Raw genomic sequence first — 27,438 nt, 5'->3', positions numbered from 1 at the left:
AGTCTTTTCCAATGAGTCAGCTCTTCGCATGAGGTGGCCAAAGTATTGGAGTTTCAGCTTCAGCATCAGTCCTTCCAATGAATACCCAGGACTGATCTCCTTCAGAATGGACTGGTTGGATCTCCTTGCAGTCCAAGGGACTCTCAAGAGTCTTCTCCAACACCACAGCTCAAAAGCATCAATTCTTCGGCACTCAGCTTTCTTCACAGTTCAACTCTCACATCCATACATGACCACTGGAAAAACCATAGCCTTGACTAGATGGACCTTTGTTGGCAAAGTAATGTCTCTGCTTTTGAATATGCTGTCTAGGTTGGTCATAACTTTTCTTCCAAGGAGTAAGCGTCTTTTAATTTCATGGCTGCAATCACCATCTACAGTGATTTTGGAGCCCCCAAAAATAAAGTCTGCCACTGTTTCCGCTGTTTCCCCATCTATTTGCTGTGAAGTGATGGGACCAGATGCCATGATCTTCATTTTCTGAATGTTGAGCTTTAAGTCAACTTGTTCACTCTCCTCTTTCACTTTCATCAAGAGGCTTTTTAGTTCCTCTTCACTTTCTGCCATAAGGGTGGTGTCATCTGCATATCTGAGGTTATTGATATTTCTCTCGGCAATCTTGATTCCAGCTTGTGCTTCTTCCAGCCCAGCGTTTCTCATGATGTACTCTGCATATAAGTTAAATAAACAAGGTGACAATATACAGCCTTGACATACTCCTTTTCCTATTTGGAACCAGTCTGTTGGTCTATGTCCAGTTCTGCCTGTTGCTTCCTGACCTGCATATAGGTTTCTCAAGAGGCAGGTCAGGTGGTCTGGTATTCCCATCTCTTAAAGAATTTTCCATAGTTTATTGTGATTCACACAGTCAAAGGCTTTGGCATAGTCAATAAAGCAGAAATAGATGTTTTTCTGGAACTCTCTTGCTTTTTCCATGATCCGGTGGATGTTGGCAATTTGATCTCTGCTTCCTCTGCCTTTTCTAAAACCAGCTTGAACATCTGGAAGTTCACGGTTCCTGTATTGCTGAAGCCTGGCTTGGAGAATTTCGAGCATTATTTTACTAGCGTGTGAGATGAGTGCAATTGTGCAGTAGTTTGAGCATTCTTTGGCATTGTTTTTCTTTGGGATTGGAATGAAAACTGACCTTTTCCAGTCCTGTGGCCACTGCTGAGTTTTCCACATTTGTTGGCATGTTGAGTGCAGCACTTTCACAGCATCATCTTTCAGGATTTGAAAGAGCTCAACTGGAATTCATCACCTCCACTAGCTTTGTTCATAGTGATGCTTTCTAAGGCCCACTTGACTTCACATTACGGGGTGTCTGGCTCTGAGTGATCACACCATAGTGATTATCTTGGTCATGAAGATCTTCTTTGTACAGTTATTCTGTGTATTCTTGCCACCTCTTCTTAATATCTTCTGCTTCTGTTAGGTCCATACCATTTCTGTCCTTTATTGAGCTCATCTTTTCATGAAATGTTCCCTTGGTATCTCTAATTTTCTTGAAGAGATCTCTAGTCTTTCCCCTTCTGTTGTTTTCCTCTATTTCTTTGCATTGATCACTCAGGAAGGCTTTCTTATCTCTTCTTGCTATTCTTTGGAACTCTGCATTCAGATGGGTGTATCTTTCCTTTTCTCCTTTGCTTTTCGCTTCTCTGCTTTTCATAGCTATTTGTAAGGCCTCCCCAGACAGCCATTTTGCTTTTTTGCATTTCTTTTTCTTGGGGATGGTCTTGATCCCTGTCTCCTGTACAATGTCACGAAGCTCCGTCCATAGTTCATCAGGCACTCTATCTATCAGATCTAGTCCCTTAAATCTATTTCTCACTTCCACTGTATAATCATAAGGGATTTGATTTGGATCATACCTGAATGGTCTAGTGGTTTTCCCTACTTTCTTCAATTTCAGTCTGAATTTGGCAATAAGGAGTTCATGATCTGAGCCACAGTCAGCTCCCGGTCTTGTTTTTGCTGACTGTATAGAGCTTCTCCATCTTTGGCTGCAAAGAATATCATCAGTCTGATTTCGGTGTTGACCATCTGGTGATGTCCGTGTGTAGAGTCTTCTCTTGCGGGCTAACATCAACTTGACTGTGGACAAGATCAGAACTTTTTGATGACTTCTTTATTTTCCTTCCGCCCTGTCCCTTTGGTAAGTTACATGCCTCTGAGTTCCCACATATTCCTGTCATAGCTCTTATGGAGATAAAAGAGATGAAACATAGTTTCTGGTTTTCCTGAGATCCTTACCACTGAACTGTGTGGACTGTGAATTCATTTGGAGGCAGGGATTATACTTTGTTCATTTCTATACTTTGTAAAGTGTCTGACAGAAACAGGTGCTCAGTAAATGATTTTTTGATAAATGAGTAAATAAATTTTCAGCATATTATTGCTCTGCTTAAGAACCTACAATAACTTCTTTGGGGCAATCAAAATTCTATAGATTCAAAACTTGGTGTAATAATCGTGGGAGACTGTTATTTTTATGTATACATGAAAACAACAGTGAAGATTTGTTTTCCCTGTTAACTACCACCGATTCCCTGCACCTCCCCCCCCCCCCCCCGCCCCCACACTAATACAGTGTATGATTCTGGTGAAGTTGCCATGAAAGTGGCATTCATTGGTGATAGCAGTGTAAATTGGTACAGCACTTTGGACCATAAAAATGTTTGTACATTTTGACCTAGTAATTCCATTTCTGAGACTCTGTCCTTAGGAAATAATCCAATATACAGAATGAACTTTCCCTCAGATGCTGTTATTTATAATAGTGAGAAATTGGAAGAAGCTTAAATGACCACCTGAACTATGACCAGTCTAAACTATGATAAATCCACTCATGGGAAAATAGTGGGTTATTAAAAATGATAATATTTTAAAAATTGTGCTTACTGAAAACTGCAGCAGCAAGGCAAATATGTTATATATAATGTGTGATAATGCTAATTGAAAGAATTATGTTACAGAACTGAATGAATGACCTAACTATGTAATCCAAATATAATACACAAGAAAAAGCACTGGAAGGAAATATACCTGGATGCTAACAATAGTTATGTTGTATAGAGGAGTTGGGGTTTAGGTGATTTACTTATGATAATTCAAAAAATAAAGAACAGACACCAAAATTAATGACCAGAAATTTTGAAATAATAAAGCAAAACTTTGATTTCAGGCAGTGGAATCATGTAGTGATATTGTGACTGTGTGGAGGGTGAATTTGAATATTAATATGAATGGACAGAGAAGGGCTGCGTTTTTAAAATATTCAGGGGGCCACATCTGCAGGGCTTGGTTTTAGTGTGAGAATCAGGAAGTGATTCAGTATGTGGAGGGAAGAAGTACATGCCATTTTATGCCTAGTGAAAAATAAAGAACATTTGCTCAAGGAGTTTCATGACTTGTCCAAAGTCACATAGTAAGTAAATAAGTGATCCTTGTCTGTCTCTGTCTAGAGCCCCTGCTGTTGATCCTGCAGCTGAGACATCTGCAAAAGTTTTGGGGAATTTTTTTTTTTAAACTAGCTATTGCAGTGTAGAAACTTGTTGAGTGAGGGGAAAGAGGGCCAGAAAGGGTTAGTGAATTCTAAGAGGGTGATGGAGGGGAAAAAACCATAGACCCACAGCTGCTTCTGTCATCAGTTGAATAAATTAGAAGTTCATTAGGTATTGGGCATGTTATGCTTCTTGGTTGCAGGGCTGGCCTCCCCCACCCCCACCTCCAAGATGTTGTGATCCATTGGTTTACTTTTATGCTCGTGGCCTCCGGAACTTAGTTATGCAAATGTGTACCATATTACAAGAAAATGAACATTTTGGTCATTATGCCAAGTTTATCAATCATGCTGTGAGAGTGAGAGTTCAGATTGGCATTTTCCAACAAAGGAAGCTGAAATGAAAGGGTTTGCCTGGGCAGTAAATGTCCCATCCCCATACTGCATCACATAGACTAGTCCAAGAAAAGATTATTGTGAATTCGAGTCTATACTTTGGAACTGGTACCTAGCCCTTAGGGAAGAAGTCAGTTCATACCATCTTGCTCAGTATGTCTCCTTGGGCAACTGCTTTTGTCTTTGTGCACTAGGGTTTAGTCATCTGTAAAGTGGGTGTGACTTATAAGCTCTTAGAGGATGGTTGTGTATGGATTTCGTAACCTTTAACTAGTGAAGGGACTTGTAAACCACGTTGAAGGAGTTGGGCTTGATTCTTGTAGTGGGAAGCTGCTGAAGGGTCTTAAACAGGAGACAGGGACAGGCTTGCTCAGTGGTTCAGTTAAGAGGCAGAGCCTAGTAATATTTATAAAATTAATGTTACCAGAGGGACAGAGTGGCATCATTCTCAGTGGTCCTTTTAGGGTCAAACATAAAGCACTGTGGGATGGTGCTTATCGCCCTGAGTTAAGTTTAGATCAGCACCCTGGAGAGAGGTCAGCTTTCTTTTCCTGTCTGAATGTGGGAAAATAAATATTTATTATGTCAAATGCATACGCTTTTGGCTGGATCAAGCCTTTGCGAGGCTGTGAGGGATGGCATTAGGTGTTCTCAAGGAGAAGGATTGTGGTAATGAGGAAAATATTGATTCCACATGAAAGGATTTTAATCAACTGCCCTTACACCTGAGGGGCACAGTGCTTGGCTGCAGTGCCAAATTGTGCACCGTCCACCGCCTGCTTCCAGCCAGCTGGCTCACTGCCAGAATACCTCTGTCTAGGAAGACGTGCAGGAACTGTCCATCCCAGGTAATATTCCTGTCCACATTTTTGTAACAATCTCAGGTAACAGTGTCCTCCCATATGTTATCTCCTTTGACCTGCTAACCAGCCTGGATTGCAGGTGGGCAAGGCAAGAAGTTTTTTCCCATTTTACAGACGATTAGTCTTAAACCTCAGAGAACTGACGGGCCTTCCCAAGTTCACACAACTGTTGGAAGTGGGTTTGGGGACCTGGGACTCCACAGGCAAGCAGCATTTAAAAACTGATAATACCCTATGACTTTTTTAAAAAGTATACTTCACTGTTTTCTGTCCTGTCTTGTTACATTTATCTGGCTGCATCGGATCTTAGTTGCAGCACTCAGGATCTTCATTACATCATGTGGATCTTTTGTTGCAGTGCAAGGCTCAGTAGTTGTGGAGTGTAGGCGTAGTTACCCCACATGGATCTTAGTTTCGCAACCGGGGATCGAATCTGCATCCCCTGCATTGCAAGGCAGATTCTTAACCACTGGACTGCCAGGCAAGTTCCTCCCCTATTACTGTTTTTTTTTTCTTTTTTGAATTATGAATCCCCTGTTACTGTTTTAACTTAGGGCAAAACCTTTCTTGGGAGGGGTTAGGCTGCCCTTTCTGTGTTCCTCTGATATAGTCTGGAAAGTGGGGATGTACGCACTACCATGGTACAACCTACAGCAGCCTTATTCAGAATAGAGTAGCCACAGAATGTGGGGGTTCCTTCGGAGACACAGAACACTGAGCAAGCAGAGGTTTCTTGCAATATCAGCCCTGGTAACCCTGCTCAGAAGGGCAGTCCACCCTGCTTTCTGGATCCTTGAGGTACAAAGAGGCCTCTCTGAGAACCTTCACTTAGGGGCCTCTTCCCAACCCCCTTCTCAAGTTGTACTCTCTGGGGACTGCTTTATTCTATATACTTATTTCTTTATTCGTTTAACGCTTAATGAGTGCCTACTCCTGTGATTCCTTTTATGTTCAAGGCACATTTCCAGATACTAAAGTTTATTGCATCACAGTGATAGTACTCTTTCCTTGATCACAGTTCACTTCTAGATTATGTTACAGTAGAACTCACCATCTTTCATACTCTTGAGAAAAAGTTATTCTGGGTTCCAACAATAACAATACTAATAACAACAGCATACTTTGTAATGTGCCAGATGTTCTAAATGTGAATTAGGTAGTTTTATCCTCTAACAACCCATAAGATATGTGTCATGACCCCTATTTTATAGGTGAGATAACTGAAGCATAAAGAACTTCAAATACTTACTGAAAGTCATGTCACACAGCTAGTTCAGTGGCAGTATGTAGGCATTTTGGCTTCAGAGATTACTCTCTTGACCATACTACGTGGCCTCTCACATGGCACTAAATATGTAGGCTTTGGCTTTTGCTTGTTGGCAGGCCCCTATTCACAGGAGCCAGCCGTGCCTCTATACACTGCATCATATGACCTACTCAGCTCTGGGTTGTGCTGAAAAATAGTACTACCACATTAGTTCAGAACAAAATGAAGTTTTGTACACTGAGGAGAATTTAGCCAGGCACCTGGAAGCTTCCCGATACATTGTTATGTCTTGGCGCACTGGTGAAAAGCTACTCGTCTGCCCCAGCCAGTCTTACTCTTGGGTGTACAGTGGCACTCAGGAGTGAACTGTGAACCTGATATCTATCTTGCTGTCAAGAAACTCCCTAGAAGGAGAGAGAAGCCATGATAAAAGACTGAAAACTAGAAATACCAAAAAGAAGAGTTACAACATGCTTCCCCTTCCTGGCTGGTTTCTTCATGTCCTCTAGTGTGGGGCAAGAGGGTCTCGGAGTACTAGTCTCTTCAGGAATAGATCTGCCTTTCAGACCGCCAGGCTTCAGGAAGGGTGTTAGTCCTCCGTAAGCCTAGATCATCTTGACTTGCAGGATATAGTATGACCTGGAACAGATGACCAAGGTAAATCACCTCCTGAAATATTTGGTGGCAAATCCTTGAACTCGTCCCTGGTCTGCTTACCCTCTTCTGTCTTGAGAAAAAAGAAAAAAAAGATCAGAATAGTTTTTTGTAAATTAGCGTAACACCAAACTTTGTAAGAAATCAGCATAAAGGACTCAAAAAAAAAATGAAATAAACTATACTTTGTTTTGGTTTGCTTTTTATAGAGTTTGACAGAGCTGGGTGAGCTTCAGTTCAGTTCAGTCACTCAGTTGTGTCTGACTCTCTGCGACCCCATGGACTGCAGAGCGTGGTTTAGAGCTGTGCTGTTCAGATTGTAGCCCAGTGAATAGATGAATGCTAGTTCGCAAACTTACCTGTTTGTGATGAGTACAGAAATTGAGACTAAGTGCGTAGAGACTTTACAGTAATTTGACATTTTTGTCATATTTTACAAATGTATTGGTCTGTAATGGATTGGGAGTTTAAAAAGCCAAACAACAAAAAACTGGTTCTTTACCACAAGTAGTTTTGAGAAGTACTGGCTTACTTAGTGTGTCAAAGTGAAATAGAACTTCAGTCTAATTGTCTGTAAAATCAGATTAATAATGCCTACCTCAAATTGTTTTGAGCTACTGGACGTTAAATAATATCTTGGATACTTATTATGTGCCTGCCACTGTGCACAGTACATGGATTATCTTACTTAATTCTCACCACAACACTCAGCTAAGTTTTGTTATCATCCTAATTTTTCTGGGACTTGGATAGGTTGAGGACTTGTCAGAAGTCCAACTCTGTAGTAAGTGTGTAGTTGGGATGTGAATGGGAACTAGCACTCTTGACTGTTATGCCATGTTCTATGCAAAGAGCCTGGCACGCAGGAGGGCTCCCTGTCATTCCACTTTCTCGACTTCCCTGGAGACCTGCTTTCTCATTCCATCACTGACGCTAACTTATTTTGTGACCTTGGTCAAGTCACTTCTTTAAACCTTAATTATCTCATCTATCCTCAGTGGTAGGGAGTACGTCAAGGCTGTATATCGTCACCCTACTTATTTAACTTACATGCAGAGTACATCATGAGAAATGCTGGGCTGGAGGAAGCATAAGCTGGAATCAAGATTGCCGAGAGAAATATCAATAACCTCAGATAGGCAGATGACACCACCCTTATGGCAGAAAGTGAAGAAGAACTAAAGAGCCTCTTGATGAAAGTGAAAGAGGAGAGTGAACAAATTGGTCTAAAGCTCAACATTCAGAAAACGAAGATCATGGCATCTGGTCCCATCACTTCATGGGAAATAGATAGGCAAACAGTGGCTGACTTTATTTTTCTGGGCTCCAAAATCACTGCAGATGGTGATTGCAGCCATGAAGCTAAAAGACGCTTACTCCTTGGAAGGAAAGTTATGACCAACCTAGACAGCATATTAAAAAGCAGAGACATTACTTAGCCAGCAAAGGTCCATCTAGTCAAGACTATGGTTTTTCCAGTGGTCATGTATGGATGTGAGAGTTGGACTATGAAGAAAGCTGAGCGCCGAAGAATTGATGCTTTTGAACTGTGGTGTTGGAGAAGACTCTCAAGAGTCCCTTGGACTGCAGGGAGATCCAACACGTCCATCCTAAAGGAGATCATTTGAAAAGACCCTGATGCTGGGAAAGATTGAGGGCAGGAAGAGAAGGGGACAACAGAGGATGAGATGGTTGGATGGCATCACCGACTCGATGGACATGGGTTTGGGTGGACTCTCGGAGTAGGTGATGGACAGGGAGGCCTGGCATGCTGCAATTCATGGGGTTGCAAAGATTTGGACACGACTGAGCAACTGAACTGAACTGAACTGAGCCCTCAGTGGTAGGGACTATGTTTTATTCATTTTTGGCTCCCCAGCATTTAGCTGAACAGAACTTAGCATAGAATGGGTATTGAGTACTGAGGCAATTGATTGTATTAGATGATCTCTAAGGTTTTTTTAGTCTCTACTCTGAACATCAGAGCTGTTTTATCCCCTTCCACTTGAGCATCGTATTTCCTACCTACTCCACCAGCAGCATGACCTTATTTCCTCATATCTGTCTGTCTCAGGCAGTCTTGATTCTGGGTACTTTGAGACAGCCCACATGATTTTTTGAAATGTGTCTAGGATAAACCCACCAGGGGTAACACAAGTATGAAGTAGAGGGGCTGACTCACAAAGTCAGGAACCTGCTCTTCTCCATTCTTAGCCTGTGAAGTCTGGGCCTAGGGCAGCTCTGCTGGCAGTCCTGCCAGGTCTGAGTAATGGCTGCAGCCTGGAGCAGAGTTTTCCATGGACTTCGTCGGGGTCTCCAGTAATTGGAACATGGCACCTTCCGCCTTGTAATGGATGGCAGAATGAGAGGGGCATTTGTCACTGCCTGACTTCCCTGCAGGAAAGAGGCTCATAAGTCACAGCTGACAAACCCTTTGATGACTTTTAAACTTCATTTACAGAAAAGAATAGCTGTAATCAACCAACAGCAAGCAGTGACTAATCTTGCCACATTATCACTGTGAGGAGTCGGCCCCTTAAGGTGTGAGGAGGGAGAGGAATCCATCCCCCAGGCTCGCAGTGAGTGCTTATTGGCTCTTGGACTTGAGAGTATGCCCTCAACAAGGCTTCATGAGTTTCTTCCCAAAGGATCAGAAGGTGTTAGAAACTGATGTCTTGGCAGGTACAGTACACGCTTACAGAAAGCCATTCTGGGCCAAGGTTGAGAGCATTAGCTCTCGTCTCATACAGACTGGTCTCAGCTCTGCCATTTCCTAGCTTGTATAGGGCTGAGCTCCAGCCCTTACTCATTTGTGAAATGGACACAATATAAGCCACCACCTACCTCAGCAGAAGACGGAGTACAATACCTGGCATGTGGTAGGTGCTCAGCAAATATTGGTAATGATAAACCATGGAAGGGCCCTTTGTGGTCACATGCTCCCAAACTCACAGTCATATGGCACATCAGCCACAAAGGCAGGGCCAGTCTTCCTATTGTGGGATAGAGAGAATGACCTCTTTGGCAAAAATAAAGAAGTTGACAATCATTTGTAGCTTCCCAACTCTTAACTCGGGATTGGGGGGCCAAGTTTGTGCCTCCCTACTGTTTGTTGCCTTTCTCTCCATAGCTCTAAGTAAGAGCTGCTTGTCACAAACGCCAAACCTCATCCTAAGGCCATAGGCAGGGGTGGGAGTACAAGATGGGGGGAGTGTTTATACTCAGACCACACTGTGGGGAGAGATGGCTGAAGCCCCAGCTCTACCTTCTGTTTCTGCTTTGGGGTCTCCCTTCACTGCCTAAGAGATGCTCATACAGAGTGTAAGACTAGAGACCTCATGGTGGGACTCAGAGGTGAGTCACTGGTTCAGCAAGGCCTGGAACTCCTTCCACCAGTGTTCTTTCCTCTCCCAGGCCCATACAGTCATAGGGAAGGGGGCACTCTTACAAAGTTTCAGATTTGGTCCAAGATACTAGGACAGGGGAGCGAGCATGGCCTTTACCTCTGACTATCTTATTCTCGGGCATGTTAAGAGTTGGAGCATTGGGAGACAACGTGGGTATCAGGCTTTAGAGCTGGAATGTGGAGGATCCAGACTGCCAGGCTAATGCATCTCTGCACAGGACATTGGGCATTTGAATTTCTTATGTAAATATCTCCTGGTCACAGCCGTTATACTGGGCACTTGCCACATATTGGTCTAATCCTGGGAGATTGGTACAATTCCCATTTTGCAGTTGAGGAATCTGAGGCCCAGGGAGGATAAAGGACATCACTAAGTTTATATCTTGTAAGTGGTAAGGCTACAATTGGAACTCAGTCCTCTCTGATTGCAGAGCCTGTGCTGTTTCTACTATTTCATGTGCAGTGTTTTGTTTTAGGAAATGGTCAAGGAACAGGTACCTAGAGAGAAGTTTTCTTAAAAAGCAAGTAGAGGACAAGGCCCGTGGGCACTGTTTCCCAGCACCTAGTGAAGGGGTTAGGAGTTTGGTAATGATAGAAATAAGTGTAATCCTCTATTTGTCTACAGTATGTTACAGAGGCAATAGAGAACTTTCACATCATATTGAAGTTGAAAGGTAATCAGGAAAAAGATTATTTCTGTTTTTAGAATAAGGATGACAAGGCTCCGAGAAATCTCATGACTTGTTGCAGGTTACATGACTGAGCAGCAGAGCCAAGCCTCGTGGACATGTAACCTGTAGACCCCTTACACTCCTCCCATCCCAGGAGCCCTCAGTGTTCAGCTTGATGGGAGCTAGGGTTTCTCGTGGGAGTGGGAATGGTCAGGAACTAAAGAGCACTCCTTGGAAAATTAGTCCTGTCTGGCCAGTAATGATCGTTTGGGCAGTGATAATGAGCTGAGGCCTGGTGAGTTTAATGAGATTAATAGATGTTCTGTCATCCCTAGCTGCCTGGTAACCAAGGAGGCACTGGACCAAGGAGGTCCTGGGTACTGATCAGTACAATTGCTTGGCTTTCTCCAGAAACAGTCTCCCCATCACTGATAGCTGCTTTCCTTCAGAGTCACCCAGATGTCTCCAGGTTTCTCTAAGGGCAGAGGTTTGGCCACAGGCTGGTGTGACCACTCATCTCCAGGCTTGGGAATAAGGCTGGAGCTGTCCAGCAGAACTGGTCCAGACAGAGGCTGTAAGTAGCACTGGGTGGGTGGGGGTGGGGGGTGAGCGGTGGCGGAGGTAAGGACCACGAGCAGCGGAGATCCAGTGCTGAGGAGGATTTATAGAGTTGGGGAAGGGACTGTTCCTATGGTTGTGTGCCTTAGAGGTCTGGCTGAAGGCTAGGGCCTGATAGGCAGCATTGAGAGGCCCAATAAGGCAGAGCCAGAGAGTGCTTAGGCCAGTAGAGACAGTGGCAGGTAGAGTGTCACAGGAAGCCTGGATTCAAGTCTGGAGCTACTCCCTTCACCAACAGGGGGACCTTAAGTAAGTCATGTATCTTTGGTGATCCTCAGCTTTTCCATCTATAAAGTAGGACTAACAGTGTCAGGACCAAGAATAGAAACTAGCTTTCTTCACTAAAATCCTATGCAGATGGGAGGCATTGTAGTAGAAAAGGGAAAGGGGTAAGGACCAAGGAGAGAGTGTGACTGGCTCAGGGTGACATTCTCACCATGGGAATCAGTACCCAAGACATCTCTGTGCACAGGTTTTTTGAAGTCAGATCTGGGTGCCGGTCTGGTTTTGTTCTGTTAACCAGTTACTTTGTCTCTCTGAGCTTCCTTTCCTTATCTAAATGACCTTCTCATAGGGCTGTTGTAAGAGTTAAGTAAGGTGAGATATGTAAAGTCTCTTGACAGCTTGCAGTCAGTAATTAGAGGCTATTCTTAATGTGATGCCCCTCTGGGTGGCTCAGTTATCCAGAGTTCAGGGGTGCAGGTACTTTTTAGGGCTTTTCTGCCTTTGGAAAGCTCTGGCACTTTACCACCTTTAGGCTTGACTCTTCCACAATACAGCTTCCATCTGAAATGTTTCATCTGGGAAAAACGATTTTTTTGCCAAATTTCCTCTGTTCTTATTAGCCTAGAGGAGTGAGCCCATCCCTTTGAGCTGTAAATTGCATTTCAAAGCCTGTGTTCCTGGTGGGTTTTAATTAGCTTAAGGGCCCAGCTTTTATGCAGCAGTTGTTTCAGCAGGTAAAGGTGAAGGTGTTTATTTGGGAGCCAGTCTGCAGTTTTCTCAAACATAGCATTTCTATATTGTCTCTTCCAAGCTCCTCACTATCCTGGGGGCTTGTCTCTCAGCAGCCCAGAAGGAACAATGAAATATGAGAACCCAAGACTTAGAGTCAGAGGGACCCATGGGGTTCTTGGCCCTGCTGCTCACTGGCTATGGCATCCTGGTCAAGTCCATTCCCCTCTCTTCCTCAGAATAAGGGCATATGCTCCATGCTCACTAAAGTCCCTGCTAATCTGACATTGCAGAAGTCTCTGGGAACAAGGTGGGTTCTTGAATCCATCCCCACCCCCGCCAACCTGACACCCCCACCCCCGCCCACCTCCAAGAACAATCCCTCTCCCCACCTCTCCTTAGCTCATCGCTAAGCATGGAGCCTCTGGGGCTGCAGACACCTTGCTTTCAATTACACAGCTAATCTGTGAAGCAGAGCTTGGCCCAGGGGGTGAAATAGCTTATCAAGTCAAGCAGCTTCTGCTGAATAGGATGTCGGTATTTTCTAGGGCTCCCACTCTTAACCTAGTGGGAAGCCTGGAAGAGCCAAGATAGAATTGTGTGGAGAGGATTGAGTTGGGGATATTGGTGTGTGGACCAGGGTGTTTGTGTCCTAGGCTAGAAAAAGGTGCCTGAGAACCTCAGCCTCATGTAGTCTCCCCCTCGTCTTTGCCTCTGTTTAAGGGCCACTGCAAGCCCTTCTCACCACCTTCTGGGATATCATCCTCACTGCTTCCTCCTAACATTCATTGAGCATTTACTGTGCAACTTTGTCAGGCTTGCCTCTCTCATTTGAAAGGTAGAACAGGAGTACAGATGGAGATCCACTTACCATGTGTCTAAACATTTAAAGGTTATAACTTATAAATGAGGTTAACAAATTGCTATGTTCATAACACCCTGGAAGACCATATCTGAATTTGGGATTTTGTACCTGAACCTAGCAGTTCCAGGAGAGCTAGTCTCAGCACACTTCCTTTTCATTTTGCACCCCCAGCTCCATTCCTCTGAAGCCCCAAAAGTACCTGCCTCTTGAGATTATGCACAACAGCAGCACAGCCTGCCCTCTGAAGAGTGTGCAGACCTTGAAAGCAGATTGGGAATACAGCCTGGAACGTGCTTCAGGCAGACATTTCTCCTTGACTTTGCAGAGCAGCCACATATGTACATTTCCTAAGTCTCTTCTGTGTGGATCAGAAAACTGACCCCCATTTGATACTGCTTCTGACCTCTTCTCCTTGGCATTGTACAGAATGTGTTCCAGTCTGACCTTGACTCTCATCTAGGATGGGCCCCCAAATGGCTGTGTTAGTAGAACAGAGATGTTCCAACTAGTCAGAGTAAATTTTTCATATGAAGAGCTTCAGAGTTTGTAAAGTCCTTCTGTATACATTGTCCCAAACCCTAGGTGATGAGAGCAAAGACCGGGTAGAGCCAAACCCAGAGGTCTTGGCTCACCAGCCAAGGGATGAATGCTGATCCTGCTATAGCACCAAGCACAGGTGCACAACAGTGTTTGCTGTTCAGTAGCGGTAGAGGTCATTAACACTGCTGAACAGGGAGAAGTCCGAGGGGACCCAGTGATGGTCATGTCACTGCCAGGTAACTGGCAGCAGCAGCAGTCACCAGTAAACCTCTGAACTGTCATCCCCGCTTCTCTTCTTTCTATCTTGGTTCACACACCTGACCTGGTTGGCTCCCTCCAGCCAAAAGCAGGTGGCATCTCCCTGGACCAAAACTTCATGACTTTGAGCTGAACCAACGGGGAGAGTTACCTGATGCTCATGGAGGAGCCCCACAAATTTCTTATATTCTCATGGATGCGCAAGGAGTTAACCTTTGAACCTTGAACCTGGCTTGTCATCCAGGTAGGAGAGGGATTGTCAGAGAACTGTGAGGTGGAACCCACATACATTGAGCATTTCCTTCTTCATTCAAACAGTATGTTAAGTGTTTTCGTGGGTAATCTCTTTATGTGTCCCTCACTGGTTAGGTTGATAAATATTGATGACTGGATGCAAAGGCAAACTGAGTAACAAAAGAGTCTGTCCTTCCAGGCTAGTTTCAAAGCTGGCACCAGGCTCTTCATCAGTAGCAGTGCCCTCTCAGCCCCTCATCTTTCCCTGTGATGATGCACACTTGATCCCAGCATATCCTTGCTACTGTTAAGAACTACTGTAGGAGCAGGTTCTTCTCCAGAATCTCTGAAGCCCAGCTTGCAGTTTCCTTGCAAACAGTGCCATCTGCTGGTCAGAAAGTGCCAACTTTTAAGCTGGGAGGATTGAGGAGAAAGGGCCTTTTTACCCTAGTGGGACAAAAGATACAGATCTCCCAGCTTATACTCAGCTCCTCTCTAATTCACTAAAAAGAAGTTCCCTCTTCCCCCCAAATATTAAGTAAATAGGCAGGTGTTTATGGTTAGTTTAAGCTGATTTATGCATACTGGTTGGTGGTTCTTTAGCTACTGCTACTAAGTCACTTCAGTCGTGTCCGACTCTGTGCGACCCCAGAGACGGCAGCCCACCAGGCTCGCCTGTCCCTGGGATTCTCCAGGGAAGAACACTGGAGTGGGTTGCCATTTCCTTCTCCAATGCATGAAAGTGAAAAGTGAAAGTGAAGTCGCTCAGTTGTGTCTGACTCTTAGCGACCCCATGGACTGCAGCCTACCAGGCTCCTCCGTCCATGGGATTTTCCAGGCAAGAGTACTGAAGTGGGTTGCCATTGCTAGCCAGGCCTAATACCATGGCCCCAGCCCTTGCCCTCGGCAATGGTTCACACCCTGAAGAGTGGCTTTTGTCTGGATCCTAACAAATCCACCTCTTAGCGCTTTGTCTCTCAATGAATTTTTGCAATGAGACACCAGAGCCTGAGTTTCATTAGCTTTGGCTGGGCTTGAGTCCCGGGAGAGAGCTGAAGGGCAGGAGGAAAAAGCAGTGGGAAAAATGTGCCAAGGAATCCCCTTCATAGCCCGCCGGAAAATTTGCTAAATACCTGACCAGTGCTCACAGTTTCATTGGTCTGATCCTTGGCACAGAGAAGAGAAAGGACAGAAGAACCCCCACCAGCTTGGGTAACAGCTACTGGGGCTAAGCACTTTTATCCAATAGTTTTAGGGTCAAATTCAAGATAGGAGTGTTCCAAAAGGGAGTTGCACCAACCCATGCCAGTGAGCAGAACACTGGGCCAGGAATATAAATGCCAAGGCCTTTCCTACTGGAACTGAACCTCCTTTTCCCTTTGGAGCCTGTGCCTAGATTCTAACCTGTCCAGAAAGGGGAGTAGGAGAGATTTGTACAACCCTTTGGGATAAAAAACATTGCCTGAGTGTAGAGAGCAAAGGGCAGAGAAAGTATCATCTGTAAGCAAAGAGAACAGAATCTGAGTAGTAAGTGTAAAATGGATAACTCTAAAAATTAATTTGTTAAAAACAATTCTCAGATAAATGTGCTGACTTACTGTAGTACAGTCAACCCTTAAACAGTACAGGGTTTAATTTGTGTATAATTTACAGTCTGCCTCCTCCATATCCAGTTCTTCCACACCTGTGGATTCAACCAACCACGGGAACCATGGGCCATAGGCAGTACTGTAATATTTACTATTAAAAAACATTTACATAAAAATGGACCCATTCAGTTGAAACCCATAATTGGTTCAACTGTATTTAACTTGGATTTAACACTGGGAAGGAGAGTGATAAATTTGATACAGATGGGCTTTATGGACCAGTGACCTAGGTTTGAATGCCTATTCGTGGCAGGTTAATGAACTTGCTGGAGTCTGTTTTTGTAAAATATGAATGATAATGATATCACATACGGAGTCTTGTAATTATTCAATATTGCATGCCACCCTTAGTGCTCAGTAAGGTTTAACTCACTTTTTAAAAATGGCTGATTCCAATAAAGACAGCCATGGTCCATGTCTGGATCAGACTGCACATAATATGATACTGTTTAGAGCAAACATTACTTGCAATTACCCTGTGACCTCTTTGGTGTGGTTCTACATTGAAGGAACAGAAGAAAAACTGTGGGAGATCTTCAAATTTAGATCCTGCAAGGGGCAACATTCAAAATTAGCCTTAAAGAAGGAGTGGGTTTGAAAGAATTGAAGTCAATATGACATTTTTGTAATGTTATAAACCAGTGTGTGACCTTAATTTCAAAAGAAGAATTGAGTCAAGCAGTCAGGGTTCAAACTCCTGTCCTGTTATTCACTGGCATTGTGACCTCTGACTGCATTTCCTCCCATGTAAAATGTCCTGGTTCTGCTCATCACATCAGCACCATATAATAGAACATAGGTAAAGCACCTGTATGAGGTCACCAGCCAGTGAAACAGGCACAGATGGGGAGGTTGGATGTGATGGGGCATGTGCGTAGGAAGGAACAAAGTCATCCATTGTAGCCAGGTTGTGGGTCATGAGCAGCCCATGAACCCAGTTCAGATCCTAGACTCACAGTGGCTTGCTTTCTTCAGGTGGCCAACATGTCCTTGAAGATCCAGACGAGCAACGTAACCAATAAGAATGACCCCAAATCCATCAACTCTCGGGTTTTCATTGGAAACCTCAACACAGCTGTGGTGAAGAAGTCAGACGTGGAGACCATCTTCTCCAAGTATGGCCGTGTGGCCGGCTGTTCTGTGCACAAGGGCTATGCCTTTGTCCAATATGCCAATGAGCGCCATGCCCGGGCAGCTGTAGTGGGAGAGAATGGGCGAGTGCTGGCCGGCCAGACCCTGGGTAAGCATCTCTTCATGGCCCTGCCCCGGGATTTCTCCTGGGCAGGTGCTGACCCGCGTTCTTTAGCTCCCCTCTTATCCCGTTTTTTTTCTTGTCCCCCATAACCCACTACCCCTGTCTGAGATGTTTTAACTTAAATAGTTAATAAATTAATTATATTTAAGTTATGGCAGTGCCTGTATGGAGAATTTGAGAAGTTTCAGGCGAACACTTCTGTCCCTGTTTTCACAGTGAAAGGGTTCCACTTAAAAAATGCAGATTCCCCAGAGAAAGGGGAGAGTGGACTAGCACAGCTTCTTACACTGGGCTGCTTTTGGCTTGGGTTAGAACCTGTTCTGAGAGCCAGGAGGAGGGGAGCATAAGGTGAAGCTTGGTCTTGGTGTTACAAGCGTGTGATGTGGCCACATTGGAAGCATGTATAGCGTTTGTATATGTTCACTTACTTCTGTGTATTTGTGTATGTTTGAGAAGGGATATGTATATGTGTATTGCTGAATATGTGGTATGTGGATGCAACTAGTCACGTGGAGAACATATGTGGACACACTCCTTACTTTCTGGGTATATATGTAGTGCCCAGCCAGCTTTTTTCAAGTATCAGAATGTACTTCAGTGTGGAGTCTTGTAATGATTCAATATTGCATGCCACCCTTAGTGCTCAGTGAGGTTTAACTCACTTTTTAAAAATGGCTGATTCCAATAAAGACAGCCATGGTCCATGTCTGGATCAGACTGCACATAATATGATACTGTTTTAGAGCAAACATTACTTGCAGTTACCCTGTGACCTCTTTGGTGTGGTTCTTCTTTGGTGTGGTTCAGATGTACATATATTCATTTACCAAGTGTTTATTGAGTTCCTGAGATTTGTTGAACTCTAGGCATAAAGATGTTCAGTGAAAGGTTGGTGTGAATGTGCACCGGCTTATTTGCATATGGGCAGTTACATATGGGATGCTGGAGCCAAGTGTGAGTGAAGTTGAGTGTGTGATCTTATTTCCTGGATACGTGAACATATGTGTGAGGGTGTGTGTTTGATGTCTGTGCTTATGTGAGAGAGCTTGGGAATGCATATAATTTGATGTACATTGTGTGTGTACATGTATGATTGTAAGCCTGCATGTGTCTGAATGTATATGAACATGTTATGAGTTCATACATATGAACATATGTATGAGTCTATTTGTGAAGACCTCTGTTGTCCATGTTAGGGAGTACAGTCCATGTGCATCTTGTGTAAACCACTTACATTGCTGTACATGTCCATGGGGGTGATCGGTGTATGGGCACTGACAATATATCAGCATCTGACTCTGCCTCTTCCCTCCATACAGACATCAACATGGCTGGAGAACCGAAGCCCAACAGACCCAAGGGGCTAAAGAGAGCAGCATCTGCCATATACAGGTGGGGCGCTCTGTCTTGTTTGTCTGTCTCTGTCTAGGTGGGATGGTCCCTCTTTCCACAGAGGGAGATTTGGTGGTAATGGGATGCCAAGCCTAGAATTTGGGGAGGTGTTTGGAGATGAGGGCCTGTGGAGAGTGGGCTGAGTGGCCATCTCTAAGCCCCGGCCCTCTCCCCTTTGTCTCCCCAGTGGCTACAGCTTTGACTATGATTACTACCGGGACGACTTCTACGACAGGTGAGCGGGGGAGGGGCGTGCCCAGGCATGAAGCAGCCAAGCTGGAAGGGTTCTGAGAGATTGCTGGTGCAGCCCACTCAGTCCTCCAAGTGGGAACTGAGGCCCAGAGTTGTGGATAGTCATCTTCGCAGGGCTGCTCCACAAATTGGTGGCAGAGCTGGGACTAGGGTCCAGTTGTGTAGGTGCCCAGGCCAGAGCTCTCCCCGGCCCATGCTGTCTCCTAGCCCTCTGACTGCCCCTCCTCCTCCTGATCCTGGGGTGAGACTTGATGGGACTGGACAGCCAAGGGACATATAAATGTAGCAAGTGGGAGTACAGAACCAGGTGCAGGGAATTTGAGCCCTCACACTGCTGTGCAGTTTCCTTATTAACTCCCTGAGTGCCCAGCCAGCTGAAGGTACCTCAGAACTCAGCCTGAGCCACTTAGCCTTGTATTTATACCCAGGAGGCCAGCCCTCCTTGGGAATTCTGAATTAGTGCCTGGTAGGCTAGACCTACCCCCAAACCCACCCAGACCCCAACCTCCATGGCACCAGCCACATTCTTGTGGAAATCATGGTGGGGGCTGGCCCAAACTTCTCCTTCCACTTCTCTGTCTCCCTCCCACCCTCTCAGCCTTCCCCAGGCTGTCCAGGAAGAACAGAACCTCTCTGATCCTCAGTTTTCTCACCTGTGAGAGGATTCAGGAGACAGTGCAGTGTGGTAGAAAGTGCTCTTGCCTGGGAGTCAGAAGACCTGGGTGCTAATCTCAGCTCTGCCACTGAATGAATTACATGACTTTGGGCACATCCCCTCCCAGTCTGAAATGGGCTTGCATCAAGTGATCCCTCAGGGCTCTTCCAGCTCTGGGATTCTGTGGTTCAGAGATTCTGACCAAGGCCAGAGCCGCCCCCTCCCCTTAGGGGCAGAAATGCAGGGTCCGGGACTGGATCCATTCCCAGAGACTCTCCATCTCCAGCCATCGTCACCCCAGGGCAGGAGCTCCCTAAACAAAGGAGTTACCCAGGCATGGGTCATTGCATTGCGTCCTGTCGGCAGGTTTCCTGGCTGTCATCAGGACAGTGATCCTGCAGGGAGGTGGTAGGAGCAGCAGTGGTGGGACAAACCCCTACTCAGCCTACGGAGCTTCTGAGGCTGGAAAGGTCTCCTCCTGGAAAGGGCTGGGTGATGGCGTCGGGGGGCGGCATACTGTCTGGGACAGAGGGTCTGACTGAGCTGCTCAACCTTGATACTTCCTTGGGCCTCCAGCCCCTCCATCTCCTAAGTGGAGTGAGAAGGATATGGTGATTTGAAGCCCAGAATGAGGAAAGGGGCTTGGAGTCCAGCCTCATGCCTCTGAGGTCATAGACCCATCAAGTTGAGGGTCAACTCGATAGTCTTTCACCTATCACACTTTCTAACATGTGTGTTTTAAACTAAGTTCTCTCATGTTCTATCCTCACGGCAGTCTTGTGGGGATGTGGGAGGACAGAATTTGGGGTGGTCATCCTCACTAGGCATGTGGGAGAACTGAGGCTCAGGCAGGCTGAGGAATTGACTCCCACTCCTACACCTCTGTCCAGCTGGGCATTTGTACTGCTTTAGGAGATTTGCAAACTGTGACCAGAGCTTAGGGTGCAGTTGACTGGGCAGAAGGCAAGTCAAGTAGTAGAGCAGGCCTTAGGGTGATCTAGGAAGTCTGTCTGGGGGCAGTTCTCAGTTTGTTCCTCTGTTGAATGGCTGTAAACCCCTGTCACCTCCCCTACCCTTACTCAGCCTGGATGGTAGGAAAGGTGGATGTCGTAAGGATTCCAGTAGCTGTTGAGGTCCAGAAAGGCCTTTCTCTTCACCCTCAGGACTTAACTGGGAGCAGGCAAAGGTATGCAGTGCAGGCTGCCCAGCCCTTCACCAGCCCTACATGTGTTGGTCTAAGGCCACAGTGCCCCCTGCTGGCCACAGGCCATGCTGCAGCCTCTGGCCCATTTGCTCTCACAGGCTCTTCGACTATCGGGGCCGCCTGTCACCAGTGCCGGTGCCCAGAGCAGTCCCTGTGAAGCGACCCCGGGTCACCGTCCCCTTGGTCCGACGTGTCAAAACCACCATACCTGTCAAGCTCTTTGCCCGCTCCACAGCCATCACCACCGGCACGGCCAAGATCAAGTGTGAGTGACTCTATCTTCTTCCTAGATAATTTTCATTTTGTCATTAGAAAAATAATAGAATCGCATTTTTTTACATTGGAAAATAGATAAAGGAACAAATCTCGCACAGTTCTGCTGCTCTAATACAACCAAGTGAGTATTTTCATGCATTTCTAAGAGGAAAAGACTGACATTTGTGGAGGTGGGGCTGTGTCCAGTGCTGTGACTTGGAGTTCAGTGAGGAAATGGTGTCATCTTTTAGTCAGGACATGTGCACATGTGGTCAGGCACTCAGGAAATCTGATTGTAAAGCACTCACATTTATACACCTTGAAAGACAGATACCATCCTATAATATAAGCAGAGAAACACTCTTGCTCAGGTGCACACAGAGGTACACACCACACACCTCCATTTTATCCATCCCTGTCCCTTTCATGGGGGTGGGGAGGAAATCCAGGCCGGTCACTGTAGGAATGGCCTTCAGAAAGTCTCAGGGGGTGCCACAGGCAGCTCTGGCCTCTCCCTGGCCAGAAAAAGACCATGGATTAGGACCATTTCTGCCATTGGCCTATCTTCCTGCTTGACAGAATGGGGCTAAGGTCTAGTGTTAGCATCAAGCTCCCTGCCCTCAGTTGACATCCCTGTACTTCCCTCCACTCTCAGTAAAGAGCAGTGAGCTGCAGACCATCAAGACAGAGCTGACCCAGATCAAGTCCAACATTGATGCCCTGCTGGGGCGCTTGGAGCAGATTGCCGAGGAGCAAAAGGCCAATCCAGGTCAGCCTCCAAGGGTCCTTGTCCAGATCAGTGAGCAGGGGCACAGGGCAGGATGGGGAGGATGGTGCACGGGGCAGAGAAGGGGCTGTGGCCTCTGATCCCACCTGGACCCACCTTGCTGAGGCCTTGGTTCTACCAAGGTGCTACCCTGGGCAGGTGTCCCCGGTTGAGTTTTATTCTCCCTTCCTCATCCCTTCCCCTGAAGATGGCAAAAAAAAGGGCGAGAGTAGCAGTGGCAGCGGCAGCGGTGGTGGCAGTGGCAGCAGTGGTACTGGTGGCAGCAGCCGGCCGCCGGCCCCCCCGGAAGACACAGCTTCTGAGGCAGGCACGCCCCAGGGAGAAGCACAGGCTCGAGACGATGGCGATGAGGAGGGGCTGCTAACGCACAGCGAGGAAGAGCTGGTGAGGGCCTGCCTCGGGGGGCGGCTGGGGCTGGTTTGTGTACCTCTGGTTGCAGGAGGGCTGCAGGGAGTGGGGGGGGCATCTCTTGACTGCTTGGCTGCCCTGTGAGCTCCCTCCTTCCTTGCCAGGGGTTCTAATCCTGTGAGAAAGAGGGGGAAATGAACAGAGAGTACTTAGCTCTTTCAGCTGTCAGTGAGAAACCCCACAGAGGACTGTGGCGGACCTCTCTCTATCCCGAGGCCCATTCTAGACTCCATCTTCCACGTGAGTTGGAGAAGGGAAGAGTCAAGGGCTCATGGTCTGGAGAATTCCAGGGAACAGGAGAAGGGGGATTGCCTGGGGAAGCCACAAGCAGTGCAGGGGTCTGCTCCACCTGAGGATTTTCTAAAAGCCATTGTTGCCTGAGCTTGACACAGGCTGTCTCAAGACAGGGCGAGCAAGCTTCCTGTTTGGTATTGGAATTCTTCAGATTGAGGCAAGGAGCTCATCTTAAGTGGAAAGGTCGACCAGATTCTGAAGGCAAGGTGTGCCTGCTACTCATCTACCTCATACTCAGTGAGCACCAGGCCCTGTAGCTCACAGTTTTTAACTCCATTTGACCTTAACAGTAGCCCTGAACTGTTCAAAGTATTACTCTTGTTACATTTACCCCATGAAGAAGCTGACAAGTAGCTTGTCCCAGGGCTTTGTGGATAATGAGGGTGGAGCCAAGATTGGAGCCTGGACATCAGTGGGTCTTCATGTGGCTGGGTCCTGGTATGAGGATAGATGGGTTTGTGGCCATAACAGTGGAGAGAAAGGTCTTCGTGCCCAGCCTGTCTCTTCTTATTTGAACCTAGCCAGAGATCCCATTTTACTCTTTTGAAGCATAGTCTCCATAAAGCTCCTAATGAAGGCTTCGATGTTCCTAAGATGGGGAGCTCAGCAGTCTACTAGGCTTTCAGTCTGCTCCAGTCTGAGAAGATCTTTCTATGGAGAATGTGTCCCCTGCCACACCTAGAACTTCCTTGACTGGTCCTTTCTCTCCTAAGGGGCCTTCAGACTGTCCTGTTGGAATCCCAAGGCAGCCTTATTTATTCAAACTGGTCCCCTAGTTATTCCCTTTGACTGCCCCTCCCCCTTTCCGAATGTGGCCTCCACATATGCTCTGGGCCCCAGGGCAGGACAGACTTGCCGTGAGTGATGTGTGGTCCTTGTTGTCTCCTCCTTTCAGGAGCACAGCCAGGACACAGACGTGGAGGATGGGGCCTTGCAGTAAGCAGGTATGGGGGTCCTGGTGGGGAAGGGTGAAGTAGAGGGCCTGCCATGAAGTAGACCTGGCAGGGTAGTACTGTGTCCATCAGTGAAGGCTCTCTGGTCTCCCGCCATCCCGCCATGCCCATTTGTGGTGGGGCTTGGTGGGTTGTGGAGCAGGAATCGTGGTTGGGCTAGCCAGGTCTGCCCAACAGGAGTTCCCTCAGCACATGCCCAGCCGCATTGCCTGTCCCCACTTGTAAGGAGCTCTGAGTCTAGTGGAGGTAAACAGACCGTTACCACCCAGTGTGAGCAGAATGACAGAGACTAGAGAGGCAGGGGGTGAAAGAGGGGTGCAGTGGAAGAGGTGATGTGTAGCCGAGCCTGTTGAGGACTGAGGGCAAAGCATCTAAGGGAGCACCTTCAGCAGAGGCAGAAAGCCTGCCATGCTTGGTGTGTGGGAAATGGGCCAGTCTCCTGCAGCTGCAGTCCCAACTTCGCCCATTAGGGACAGGGAGCTGCTCGTCCTCAGAGGGTGATGATTATGCCGGACTTAGAGGCTGGGGTTGGATCCTGTCGGGAGGAAATGTCCTGTGTGTCCCAGCCCCACAGGGTTGTGACTGTGCCAGTGTAATAGAGGTAGAAGCTGACACACTGAAGAGGGCAGGGAGATATAGCACATAGCCCACCAGATCCCAAGGTGATCACTGGTGGAGCCTAGATTCTAACCTATTGCTGTGTGGCCTCAGAGCTCACTCTCTGGTTGGTATTTACCACCCTGCTTTGCTCCATGCTAGAGGGAAGCCAGGCCACACCAGCTCTGCCCCATTCCTTTGGGGACCCTTTCCAGGGTATGACAGACTTGGGTGGAGGAAGGTCTCAAAAAACAGAGGTATCCTTATGCAGGACACACTCACGCTGTGAGTCCGTATGTGCTCCACCACACCTTGAAGTTTAGGCAGTCTTTGTGGTTTGTTTTACCTGGGAGGCTAAGTTGTACCTTGTTCAACCAGTTTGAAGGAGAGGTGCTGGGGACTCATGTGAGGACATGGAGGCCTAGAGAAGGAGGAGAGTCATCCAAGGTTTCATGGCCAGAAGGTTAGGAAGCCAGAGCGAGGGCACAGGCATACCTGTGTCTGCAAACAGCAAGTGCCATTGCACTCTCGTGTTCCCAGACCTTGTTATCTAAAGCACAAAGGGGCTCTTCCTCTCAGCCTTCGTTCTCTCTTGTCTCTCTCAGTCTGACAGGAGCGATGGCCACCAGCAGGAGAAAGGCGTACACTGTACCAGGCCTCAAGCTGGGCACCCACCCCTGGATAGCACCCCCAGCGGGTCCCAGAGGAGAGCTGGCAGCAGGCACCATCTCCCTCACGTGTATCAGCCAGTGGCGCATTCTCTGCAGGTGGAGTTATCAGCATCCCTTCCTCACGTACCCTCCCTGTTGGTACTGCCCAGGCCAGAGGGCAGAGCACAGTCTCCCTACAGTCTGCCTCCCCTCCCCAGGACATTCCCAGGCTTGGGGTTTTTCTATAGGTTTGGAGGGGGGTGGGGCCCACAGGGAGGGGACCTTGACAATAAAGAGATTGGATCCCAACTTGCTCTGAGATGGGATGGTTGTGTTTTTTTGTGAAGGAACCCTGGGCCTCCTGTCCAACCAGAAATCAGGTCTGCTGCGTGCCCTTCTGTTCTCCCCTTCACTTCTCCCTGCCAGAGAGCGTTGTCCAGGGTGCCAAATACTGATCTTCCTGGGTGGTAGTGTCCCTGGCTAAAATAGGGATTAAAATGACCAGTAGTGTTGTTGGAGAGGGTCAAATGTGTCAGTGCCCACAAGAGCACCTTCATGGTTGAAGTACCAAACGATTTTTGATCCTCTTGGTCAGGCAGTGGTAGGTTCAGGCCTCAGTCTCAGTAAGTCTGGTCTTTCCCAGCTCTAAAATGGTTCTACAGTTCACCACTTTCTCCTCTTCTGTGTCCTGGTTTAGGACACTTGTTTTTTCACAGGGATCTTGGGCAGCAGGAGGAGAGAGGCTAGTAGCTGAGGCTGTGAGTCAGAGATCCAGACCTGGGCTGAGAAGTAACCCTGAGGAACTGATCAGTCTGGAGAGATGAAGAGGGTGTCCAGAGGAAAGGGTCGCAGGGAGCGCCTCTACCCTTGAAGGGCCCTTGGTGTAGCAGAGTACTCCGGTCCCTGAACCTGCAGTGTGTCCTTGCACCCAGAAGGTCAAGCCCAGCTCTTGCTGAGCCCGCTGCACATCTCCCTCTGTTCAAGGCAGGGAAGTGCTGCCCTGGACTGGGACTTGGGCAGAGTCTAAAGGGGTTTTGGTGCCTGGTGAACATGACACGAAGACTGACTCCATGTTCCTGTGTCCCCAAAGCTTAGTGCCGTGTGTCCATTGTACTGTATATAACACTTCTAGATTGCACAGGCCTACTCAGTATGCTAGACTGAGGCACTCACTTTTCAGAGCTGGGGGGACAGGTAGAACAGCAGGGGCCACATGCTTGCTTAATATGCCAGGTGTAGAGGCCACCAGAAAAGCAGAGAAAACCCTTGCCAGGGTTGGAAGCATCTGCCCTACCCAGAGGCCCTGTTTAATCACCCTGGGACCAGGAAATACCCTGGACATGAGTAGGAATGGGATTCCCTAACCTGGCAGCCCAGACAAGCCCCAGAACTACTTCAGCAACTAAGAACGCCCAGACTCGGGCCCTGGAGTCTGGAGGTTCGCATCCACAAAACCCTGCGCACACAGGCCTGTCCTTCCCTGTCTGGGACCAGGAGAGCTCCGTAGGTTTCATTTTTCTTTCCAACCTTTGAAAAACAAAAGATCATGAAGAAACGTGATACCTGATTCTGCCCAAAGGACTGACATTCTCTAGATATTTTCAAGATCTTAAAGTATCAGTTGTGATCCTAGTAGATTCCTACTGCTAGTGGGTTTCCTGGATTGGGAACTAAGACTCTACCCACTGTACTGCTGCCAGTAAGATTTGTGACCCTAGCATTTCTTTTTCTTTGCCGGGTCTCCGTTTGTTCATCTGTGTGAGGGGTTAGCCTAGACAGTAAGTGGGCCTTATTTCATTTGTGTAATAAACCACTCTGAAATTTAGCACCTTTCAGTTCAGTTCAGTTCAAGTTACTCAGTTGTGTCTGACTCTCTGCGACCCCATGAATCGCAGAAGGCCAGGCCTCCCTGTCCATCACCAACTCCAGAAGTTTACTCAAACTCATATCCATCGAGTTGGTGATTAGTGAACATTAATTTGTGTTTGATTCTGTAGCTTGGCAATTTGGGCTGTGAACCAGCTGGGTGATTGTTCTGCCTATCTCATCTGGGCTCTCATGTAGCTGAAGTGAGCTGGCAGATTACTGGAAACTGATTGGTCCCAGATAACCACACACTTGTCAAGTGGTTGCACAGTGGGGGCCACATACTCCTAGTATCTAGCCAGCAAGACGGGTAAGCACTGATATGTAGGTGCTCATCAAGCTCTTGGCTTGTGTTATGCTTGTAACATTCTATTGGCTAACACAGATTGTATGGCTAAACCCAAATTCCTCTTTATGACCATAATTTGTTTTTAACCTACCTCAGGCTTCATTTCACTTGTCAATTCAAAACATTCAGTAGCAGCTGCTAGAGTGCTTTATGAGGATTTGGAGCAGTTTTTAAAGACTATTAGGAAGTAGTAATATGATAATTTGGTCATGTTTTTTATGGGCAAGGAATTGAAACATGGGTCTGTGAGTGTCAGGTGTTAGCTCACCCAGGCCAGGTCATATCTTGTCCCGTGTGCTGTGCCTGGTCGCTGTGTCCGACTCTTTGCGACCCCACAGGCTGTAGCCCCCCAGGCTCCTCTGTCCGTGGGGATCTCCGGGCAAGAAAAGTGGGTTGCCATGCCCTCTTCCAGGGGATCCTCCCAACCCAGGTCTTCCACATTGCAGGCAGATTCTTTACTGTCTGAGCTACCAGGGAAGCCCCATAAGGACACTGTATATGCAGTGGGCCATCTGATGAAACCACAAAAATACAAATAGAACAGCAAAAGATTCTGAGCCAGCTGTTCTGAATTTGAATCCCATTTGGACCATTGATTGGCTTTGGGTAAATCAAAATCTCTCTACCTGTAGCCATAGTCTTCA

The 27,438-nt window shown here is 47.0% G+C and overlaps 1 protein-coding gene across 5 annotated transcripts in view; it reads left to right on the top strand.

Moving 5' to 3' along the window:
* RALY (RALY heterogeneous nuclear ribonucleoprotein) overlaps positions 1-24,898 on the top strand; it is a 90,423-nt gene extending 65,525 nt beyond the window's left edge. For 3 of the 5 annotated variants that reach the window (XM_027558771.1, XM_027558769.1, XM_027558770.1), the window contains 8 exons: positions 16,853-17,117; positions 18,452-18,524; positions 18,712-18,759; positions 20,734-20,900; positions 21,546-21,659; positions 21,865-22,061; positions 23,275-23,323; positions 24,535-24,898. In XM_027558771.1, coding sequence (XP_027414572.1) covers positions 16,862-17,117; positions 18,452-18,524; positions 18,712-18,759; positions 20,734-20,900; positions 21,546-21,659; positions 21,865-22,061; positions 23,275-23,319 — 900 coding nt within the window. In that variant the 5' untranslated portion in view covers positions 16,853-16,861 and the 3' untranslated portion in view covers positions 23,320-23,323; positions 24,535-24,898. The remainder of the gene's footprint in view (positions 1-16,852; positions 17,118-18,451; positions 18,525-18,711; positions 18,760-20,733; positions 20,901-21,545; positions 21,660-21,864; positions 22,062-23,274; positions 23,324-24,534) is intronic. The other 2 variants (XM_027558773.1, XM_027558772.1) reach the window with 1 other exon arrangement.
* The last annotated feature ends 2,540 nt before the right edge of the window (positions 24,899-27,438 follow it).

The sequence above is a fragment of the Bos indicus x Bos taurus genome, chromosome 13 (assembly GCF_003369695.1).
Source record: "Bos indicus x Bos taurus breed Angus x Brahman F1 hybrid chromosome 13, Bos_hybrid_MaternalHap_v2.0, whole genome shotgun sequence".
In the NCBI taxonomy this organism is placed as follows: domain Eukaryota; kingdom Metazoa; phylum Chordata; class Mammalia; order Artiodactyla; family Bovidae; genus Bos; species Bos indicus x Bos taurus.
The sequence above is the reverse complement of the archived record's forward strand: the minus strand, read 5'-3'. Positions and strand labels throughout refer to the sequence as shown.